Raw genomic sequence first — 9,615 nt, forward strand, 5'->3', positions numbered from 1 at the left:
GTATATTTGTGTGTAAACATATACATGGAAATTATATTTATTTCTTTAACTTTTATTTCGTTTTATTATTATTATTATTATTATTTTATTTCTTTATTTTTTTTTTATTGCCTGGCCAAATATTGATGACCCTGTATTGTGGGAGGGGGGATTAGGACAGGGGCACGTTTTTTTGGGGTCCCCGACTGTCCTATTTGTTTGTTGTTTATGTTGTTCTCTCTGTAATAACACACAAAATAAAATAAAAAAGACTTTGATCAAAAATATTAAGAGAATCTTACTGTCTTATCTTTCAATCTAATCCTGCTTCCTTTCACATTATAATCTATATTTTTGAGTCCATAAAGTACGCAACATTTTTTATCCCTTTCTGATATTTATTACTCCTAACACTCAGATAATTCTTGTGCTGTTTCACTAACATTTTAGGGAAAATCCGCCAAACATTTTTTGTTACCCACAACTTAATTTTAATTGAACTTTTCCTGTTGCAATTAGATAAATTAAAGATATAAATACAAATTTAACAGCAGTATCAGCATAACCAGATGACACATAACTCAGGTTGGAATTCCCCCACAGTCTGCATACTAAGCTACAATTCCACGTAAACACAATAAAGGTCTCTGAAAATGCAAATTGAAACTTTTTTACTTGTGAAATTTCATTTTAGTAACAAATATTATATACAAGTAAAAATTACAGAACTTTTTTTTTTTGAGGGAAAGTAAAATATATGTTTTGCACAATACTTACACGCAAACATGCTGATTTTATTTCCCAAAAGTGAAGTAAACATGCATCCAATAGATGCAAATGCAGCACAAACAACTCCCCAAGAATATTAACTTTTGTAAAAATGTGACACAGAAATATCAAACCGACATTTAGCAGCAATATGACAAACTGAAAAAAAAAAACAATGGAAAAAGTCACTGTGGGGCATTAACTTTATCCTGCCACTGCTGTGCAAAGATTCATGTTAGGATGAAACTTAAACTCAGAAATAGAAAAATGTGTCAGAGAAAGTACGTTGTGTTTAGGGGCGACAAAAACAGAAAGGTTCCCACAGCAGCTTAAAAAATGTAGAATAACTGAAAATTGAACTTTTCCCAAACTGGTGGATGGGGAAAAATGATCCTAAAGGTCTGGTACAATTCTTATACTTTTATATTATTCTTAAACCCTCTTCTATGACCACATCCCTACAGAGGTGTTGTAGTTTGAGTCTATTTTGGAAATGCTCAAACACTGAACTGAAAGCATTTTACTGGCAGTCCGTCCTTGCTTTCTTTGAACAAGTGTTAACTTCTCTGGCTCAGCTGCCGGTACAGCTGGATGGTCATGTGTTGAACCTCCGGATCCCCGGGTTTCATGTCGATAGCTCTCAGGAAGAACCCCAGAGCGTCATCCAGCTTCCCCTTGCTGTAGTTCTCCTTCCCCCTGAGCACCAGCGAGTCGTAGCTCTCTTCCTCGAGCTTCATGATGTCTTTGTTGACTCCTGGATCCGCGGTGCACTCGTCGATTCTCTCCGAGGACGCCAGCTCGGGGTCGTTAGTCGACTCCTCCTCGTCTGATTCAGTGACGGCATCCGCTGACCCAGAGTAATCTTCCTCTTCTTCTTCTTCCTCCACTTCCTCCTCTCCTTCCGTGTTTAACGTCTCACCTTCGGTCTCCTCCAGCTGCAGCTCATCATGAGTCGGGTCGATGATGTCCTCCTCTTCAGCTTCATCAGAGTAATTCTCTGAATATCCCTCCTCCTCCTCCATGTCTTCGTTTGGGTCCTCCATGTCCTCGACGATGGACTGTACGAGGGACCGGCGTGAGGCCACGGAGGTGTTTCCTCCAACGCTCTTTCTTGAGCGTAGAGGGGTGGAGCCGTTGGGCACTGATTTAGGCGTGGACGCTCCCAGAACATGAAAGGAATTTTCAAGTTGCTGCTTCAGCTCCTGCCTCTCGTCTCCTTCCTCTTCTTCATCACTGTCATAAATCACAGCTGCTCTCTTCCTTCTGGGGACTATGATCGAGTTATCCACCGACTCGTCCATGTCTGAGACCTGGCCGTTGCTGAGGCTCAGCTCGAGCGCTTCTCTGTGCTTCTCGGAGAGGGATTTGTTCACGTCAAAGCTGCCCTCCAGCTTCAGCTGAGAGAGCAGCTTCTGCTCCTCTTCCTCGGTCTCCTTTTCATCCTGGATCTCCTGGTCTGAGACCACGTCGCTGTCCTCCAGCTGTAACTGGAAGTTGCCTTCGAAGGACTCGAGTCCAGTGCTGGGTCTGGACGAGGTGTCCGTTTTGAGGCTGGTGTTGGAAGCTTGCAGCATGGAAAGTCTTTTATTCTGCAGGGGCGTGAGGTGAGGAAGCCCAAAGTCCATCTTCAAGTCGTGTTTGGTGTCCGTGGTTCGGTTCAGCTGATGTTCTTCCTCAGCTGTAACGTACGCTGGACTTGCGTCGCCTGCTGACACAGCCGACTGCTCCATTTGTTCCTGAACTGAAACGTCCGGTGAGCTTCCTGCAGCATCAGCGGCCTCGGACATCCCGAAAGACCTCTCAGGCACTCTCCCAGGTGAGCTGTCTGGGATCTCCACATAGCTCCTCTCTTGTTTGACTGACTGCTGGACCGGAGAGTCTTGGTGCTGGTAGTGAACGTCGTCCTGATCGTCTTCTGCAGCAGGATGATCGGTCATGCTGTCATCTGCTGTGAGATCGATAACCCGGTTGCTCAGGTTCCTCGGGGTGTCGTCTTTGCCTGAACTTGACGCGTCCAAGTCCACTACAGAAGGTGAGCTGTTAAAGTTTTTGTCCTGTTGAGGAAAAGGAGGACTCGGTCTTGAGTTCCTCTGTTTCTGCTCTCTGTTGTTGCTCTCCACCGGTTGTCGGAGCCATGCAGGCTCGGTGCTTGACATCATGTTTTCTGCAAGCTGCATCTGCAGCTCGGACTCGGCCTTCATCAGCTCCTGAGCCTTCTGCACCCTCCCTTCGATGTAGTGAGCCTCCTCGCCCTCCGGGGTTTCCTCGTCGTGATGCCCGTCCACAGAGAACATGAGGTCGTGGTCGGAGATCCCAAACATCTCCATGGAGTGCAGGAGCGCAATGTGCTCGTCCAGCTCGGGGTCCGTGCGTCTGTGCCTGGAGTGCAGGGCCTGAAGTTGCAGCTGGGTGGTGGAGGAGCGAGCGTCCTCCAGAGTGAAGAGCTCTTTCAGCTCCTGCTTGCTGAAGTACCGGAAAGGGTTCTTTTTGTCTCCGGTGTTCTGCCGGATGAGGGAGTCTTTGAAAACCTGCCGCCTGTAGATCTTCTCCTCCACGGTGCCGCAGGTGATCAACCTGTAGATGACCACGTTCTCCTTCTGCCCAATGCGGTACGCTCTGTCCACAGCCTGCGCGTCCGTCGCCGGGTTCCAGCTGGGATCGTAGATCACGACTCTGTCCGCCGCCGTCAGAGTGATGCCGACTCCTCCGACCTGCGTGGTGAGGAGGAAGACGGAGTAGCGTTTGTCCGTCTGGAACAGAGTGATGCGTCTCTCCCTTTCCGCCATCTGAGTTATCGTCCCGTCCAGCCTCATCACCTTGAAGCCTCGGTTCCCCAGGATGCGTTCGATGATGTCTAGAACCTTCCTGTAATGAGCGAAGATGAGTGTGCGGTGACCTTCTCTCCTGAGCTGCTCGAGGAGCGCGAACAGGAAGACGAGTTTCCCAGACTCAGATATTAAAGTGTCGTCTGGGACGTTAGCGATGCTCTTCATGTCTGTGTCTGCCTCGTCGTTCTGGTTTTCAGGAGCGTTTTCCTCCAGGCCTAACTGAGAAATGGCCGCCGCAGAGAGCAGTCTTGGGTGGTCGCAGAGCTTTTTCAGGATGTTTAACTCCGCGAGAGGGGATCTGGTGGTCATGAGCAGCTCTTTGATGTGATCCAGAGAGAGGAACTGTCTGTAAATGTCCTCCTGAACGGCGCTCAGGTATGTCCACACTATCAGGTCGTTCTTTCTCGTCAGCGTCGGCATTACGGCTCCAGAGTTCTCAGGAGAGTGCTGTTGCTGTTCCCCGTCTTTGTCGTCTGAGTTCTTCATTTTGCTTTTCTGTACCTCTGCTTTTGTTCGGCGGAGGAAGTAGGGTTTAATCGTGGCCATGAGAGCCTCAGACATCCGAGAGCCCAGAACTTTTTCTCCTGGCGTGGCGTCTTTCTCTCTGGCTCTAGTTATGGGGTTCTCATACTCCGTTTTGAACGTCTTGGCGGTGCCGAGGAGCGTGCTCTGACAGGCGAAGTCAAAAAGCGCCCACATCTCTTTCAGGTTGTTCTGGACTGGAGTTCCTGTGAGGAGCACTCTGTGTTTTGAAGGAATGGCGTACACACTTTTAGCCGTTTTGGTGGTTGTGCATTTGATCTTGTGGGCCTCATCCAGGATCACGTAGTCCCACGTGAACTCTCTGCCGTGGTATGAGGACAGCTGTTGCCAGTTGTTCATGACCATGGTGAAGGTGGTGATGATGACTCCGCCTCTTCTCTGAACTTTCTCCAGATTCCTGGTCCTCTCTCCTTTGCTGATCCCGTGAAACTCTTTCACCCTCATGCCGGGAGTCCACTTGGCGAACTCTTTGGTCCAGTTTGTGATGAGCGAAGTCGGCATGATCAGCAGGGTGTGTTTGACCAGCTCGTTGTCGTACATCCCAGACAGGAACGAGATTACCTGGATGGTTTTACCCAGGCCCATGTCGTCAGCCAGGATCCCGCCTTTACGGCCGTCTCTGTAGAGGCTGTACAGGAAGGCCACTCCGTTCCTCTGGTACTCGTACAGCTTGTCGTGTAAATCTTTGAACAGCATCAAGCCGCTGTTGTTGACGTTTACAAACTCTTCATCTTCTTCTTCAGAGTTATCCTGGGAAAGAACTTCCTCTATTTTCTTTATCTTGCTTTCAAGTTTCTGACTCTGGTGGATTTTATACGCCCGCTTGAAGAACTCCAGGGCTTTGCCCAGGTCCCCCTGTCGGGCAGCATCTTTACCCTCCTGGATGTATCTGAAAGAGGAAGAAGGGCTTTAGAGTGGGAACAGAAACGGCTTGTAAAGAAAGAGTAATCAAAAACAAAACAATGTTTGACAAGTTTAAAGTAAAGAAAGGTGCTACAAACACAACAGTCCCAAAAACTCATAGACTCAGGAATAAAAATCTGGCCTCGTCCCTCTGAATCATCATTCTTAAGCCATATACACAACAACGCTTCATCCAAAAACGCTAAACGCAGTGAAAAAATCTGCGTTTACACAGGAACCCTGAGGGACTGAAAACGCTGCAGTAAGCATGCCAGGCCTGTGGGTGGCGCTACGTGAATACTAAGTGCAGAAGTGGAGCAACAGATGTACATTTGTTTTAAGAAGGTCAGCAGATTCAGCAGCACAAGCGCAACATGGTAGTTCGCAACGGTACTGTTGTCCCGTTGTATGTGCTCGCGCAGTGTGACGTCAGCGTTTCTACTGAAAACGCCGGCTTACTGTTTACACGGCAACAGTGTCAGCGTTTCAGAAAAATCCACTCTGGAGGCTGCTTTCAAAAGATTGCCTTTTAGGTCGGCTGGAACGCTATTTCCGTGTAGACGCGAGGCTGTAAACGCAACAAAACTTTGAGCACGAGATAACAAATGCTCAAAACAACTATGCAACCCACCCCTCACTGCTCTCTGAGGGTTTGATAAGAGACCTGAACAGCAGTTAAAATTGTTCAGTCGATGTTCTTCAGCTAAATAAAAAAACTTAATGAGGATTACATTTGAGTGATTCTATAATCGGGGAACAGTTCAGGTTTACAAAACAGTGAAAAAAATCTGTGCTTTTCTTTGTTTCACATTCTATCTGATTGCAAATGATACACCTGTGTACTTAATTCATTAGCTAACGAGCTTAAGCTCTAATTAATTTTTAAATACTAAGTTACAAAATAATTTGGAGCATAATTTCGTCCATATTATACTGAATTTAGAGTGATTCAACATTTCTCTGTCAGACTACGCTCCCTAGAAATGTCCCTCATCGTTTATATCACAGTTTAGACTAAATTTAAAAGAATTATGGTACAAAGATCACAGCAACACAGTCCACATTTCCTCCATTTTTTGTCTCTTGTGCTAACTGCAGACCTTGAACATGCCACCACCTGACCTCCATCAGCTCATATTTCTGCTCCTTTTCTTCACAGTTTGGTTTTTTATAACATCTATATGATGAACAGTTAAAGCGCCCCATGTACAGACAATCATTCTGATGAAATATTGATGAAGAGGAGTTAAAATATGCAACACTTCTTCAAGGATGTGACCTCAGCTGATTTGGGTCATGTGACTTTGGAGCAAACCATTGCTGATTTATAGGGGTTTTTATCAATGGGTAGCACGGTTGACGCTGATTTCTCAGACACACACAAAATGAATTATTTTATCCATATAAATTATCAAAATAGTTTTAAAACAGCTTTGTCATGTTTTAATGATTATTTTGGACAAATAATACTGAAAATAATAAACAAACATGTATTCTAGTGTTAATTTTGAAGAGAAAACTTGACATTTGAGAAATCGAACAGCACAAAAACCGCAAATTCCAAAATCCAAAAATGTGTTGAACAAAAGGAGATATCAGCCAAATGACCCACTGTAAAATTAGTCATTGCTTGAAATGAATACTTTGTAAAATTTATTAGTATATCCCATGGACTTGAAATGTACCCCTAATTATAGAATCACTCATTTATGTACATTGGAGGATTAAGGCCATGACGTTAAAGAGAAAAAAAAGTTAATTAAGGATAAAGTCATATATTTATGAGAACAAACTGGTTCTTTTACTCTGCAGCTATAAGCTATCAGGGGAGCTGCTGCCACCTGTACAACAATGAGGAGCATGGAGCATTTTGTGAAATTACACTTTAGAATAAGTTTCATTAACAAGGAATTCATCAACTTTAAGCACATCAGCATAACATCATCATAACGCTAAGGAGATATTCACAGGTTGGTCTTTCCCCTTTGCTTTGAAAAATCATCACCTCTCTGGCTCTTTTTCTAAAGAAAGATCTACAAATTGCAGTACAGATAAAATATGAAACAGAAATGTGAAATAACTTCACCCAGGAGAAGTGAACTGTCATCAAAATTATTTTACACGTGATCCCACATTTTTCAAAATTACATTTCTTAGATCTTCTGATAGCCTACACCGTTTCTTCTCATAAAATTATGACTCTATTTTCGTAAACTGACGAGATCAATGTCCCAAACTACCTTTTTTCCTTTATCATGGCACTAACCCTCAGTCCTATCATTGACACAACTTAAACTACACTTTTTCTGTGTGTTACCTTTGATAGACTTCCACCCTGTCGTCTGCATCCATGTTTAAAGATCTGTTGAAGCAAAGCAAAGGTTGAAGTAAACCATCATGCACCAAACACTCTGTAATCACTTTTCAGATAACTACTGCATATTACTTGTATATTATCCAAATAAAAGACTCAAAGAGACTCTAAAAGTTCATTATCGCCTCATTTAAAAACATAGAGGCAGGCTTTACATCTGGTACATAACAGAGATGTTTCTGTTAACATTATCTGTTGTTTAAATTATTTTCTAGCCATACTGTGAAGCCCTAAATCAGTTATATACCAAATTTAATTTCTTGTGTCATGTATTTGAATGCTCTATATCCAATCAATTTGTACTTTTTTAAATGTATGGCAGCAATTTCTCAGACTGAAACTTGTGTTTCTGCCTATTTTTGCCATAACACTCTGTAAAAAAGAAGAAAAGTTTGATCTCAATGCGTTTTTATCATCGAGTTTGTGACCTGACAGAGTCTATAAACAAAAGACCTACTGAGCGTGTTAATATAGCCTTCAAAATCCAAATAATTTTGTTGTTTTTTTTACTGGTACCTAAATCAGCTAAATCTGACGTTGTCATATTACAACACAGGCTCTTACAGGGTTAATGTTGACTCTCACGTCTCGTCGCAGTGAGTTATTAAACTGGAAAACAACGTGACAACCAGAAAAGAGATCATATAATCAGTAGATATTACATCAGAACAATATAAATAACTGTAAACACCCAAAATATGTTAACTGTGCTGATTGAAACTAAGTATTGAGAGTTAAATCCAGGAAAACACAAATCATCGCCTCTCCATATGACTATCCTACCATCACCCATGTTAACCAGAGGGACGTTAGCATTGAAGCTAACTGCTAGGAGAAACAAGGTTGCTACACTTACTTTTCCAGTTTCTCGGAAATCTCTGCAACTCCATTGTTATGTTGAGAAACATCCATCCTGATACCGGTATCCTCTCACAGGAAAGAAAACTCTGCTTTTACGTGTTTTATTGAAGCAACAGCCGACTACAGAGGACTGACGGACTCGGAAGCCGGAATGTTTATATGTTTGAACAATCAGCTCTTCCCCCCGCCATTTTCCCCTGCGAATCAGAGAAGGCGATGGTGACGACACAGTAGAGATATCCAATTAGAGCAGTGATATAAGACACAATAGGCGGGGTTAAAGTGAAGGACAACCAATAAGAAGCGGTGGCGGAAGAATGAAGCTGCCAAAGAGCGTCCCTGAATTGAATGTAGGGAAAGTACGGCGGAAACTGAAGTATTAACGGAAAACGAACAATTAAATCAGGTATTTCTGGCATGAGCATCCCATATAAAAACAAATGGGACTCTTTTTTCATGAAAAACCCTTTCTGACACTCTCGTTGGGGTCTTGTAGGGGTCTTGTCCAGCCTAGTGGGACTCTATTTCCCATAAACACCCGCTATTTAACGTCATCTCTTACTTATGGTGCGGGGGTGCGTTCGAGGCAACCCGTAACTCATATGTTTCCCAGTTGAAATCTCTGAGTTCCGACCTGAAAGCGTTCCAGGCAATTTACAACGTTTGAGCGCAAGGAATTCTGGGATGTTAACAAACCAGCATGGCAGAAATTCTAAGATTTATACTTGGTCATTTCAATTATCAAAGGAGCCTGCAAGTTCTTTATTTAAGTGAAACGGAAGAGGGCAAACGGAGCATGAGGTATTTACTTTATATTTCACGGTATATGTCACTATTTTAAAGTGTATTTTTTGTTGATTAATGCATTGAATGTCAGAGTTGCTGCCAATGTACAATGTATGAACATCAGACTGGAAGTTTACACCAGTGATGATAGCCCCCCCCCCCCCAGCTATTTCGTGTTAGCGACACATTTGTCCACCATCTCGGACACATAACAGATTATAGAACATAATCGTGTGTTTAAATTGTGATTGCAACGTTCAAATTTACTTTACATTGTTGTAAAGTGTATTTCTCACCGTGTGTCACGCGCAGCTCCACCGAATCCATAGAAGCTGCCATATTGTTTTGGCACAGATGTGACGTCACAAGTCGTAACTCAGAGTACATCGATCTGGTTCGAGTTCACGAGTCGTAAGTTACGAGTTCGACTGCCGTTCCAGGGCATTTTCACGAGTTACAGATGGGAAATATACGAGTTACGGGTTGCCTCGAACGCACCATTATCTTACATGTTTGTTATACAATGTTAAGTTAATTTTAACACCTCTGAAGGTGTTTGACCTGTTGATTTTA

The 9,615-nt window shown here is 43.4% G+C and overlaps 1 protein-coding gene across 1 annotated transcript; it reads right to left on the minus strand.

Annotated features, from left to right (window-relative positions):
• Positions 1–737: 737 nt before the first annotated feature.
• On the minus strand, positions 738–8,447 carry ercc6l (excision repair cross-complementation group 6-like). Its single transcript, XM_074671346.1, has 3 exons — positions 8,252–8,447; positions 7,339–7,383; positions 738–5,007 (listed from the first exon to the last, which is right to left on the minus strand). The coding sequence occupies exons 1-3, from the start codon at positions 8,305–8,307 to the stop codon at positions 1,305–1,307; spliced, it is 3,804 nt and encodes a 1,267-aa protein (XP_074527447.1). The 5' UTR covers positions 8,308–8,447; the 3' UTR covers positions 738–1,304.
• Positions 8,448–9,615: the final 1,168 nt, after the last annotated feature.

The sequence above is a fragment of the Halichoeres trimaculatus genome, unplaced genomic scaffold (genome assembly GCF_033239565.1).
Source record: "Halichoeres trimaculatus isolate MK-OKI-2021-1 unplaced genomic scaffold, fHalTri1.1 fHalTri1_scaffold_5, whole genome shotgun sequence".
Taxonomy (NCBI): Eukaryota; Metazoa; Chordata; class Actinopteri; order Labriformes; family Labridae; genus Halichoeres; species Halichoeres trimaculatus.

What these genes read in the sequence shown, in the direction of transcription:
- ercc6l (XM_074671346.1), bottom strand. Translation starts at nt 8,307, where the DNA reads ATGGATGTTTCTCAACATAACAATGGAGTTGCAGAGATTTCCGAGAAA. An exon ending in ATTTCCGAGAAACTGGAAAA is followed by an intron (nt 7,384 to 8,251) that starts GTAAGTGTAGCA and finishes TTGCTTCAACAG; the next exon opens with ATCTTTAAACATGGATGCAG. An exon ending in AGGGTGGAAGTCTATCAAAG is followed by an intron (nt 5,008 to 7,338) that starts GTAACACACAGA and finishes TTCCTCTTTCAG; the next exon opens with ATACATCCAGGAGGGTAAAG.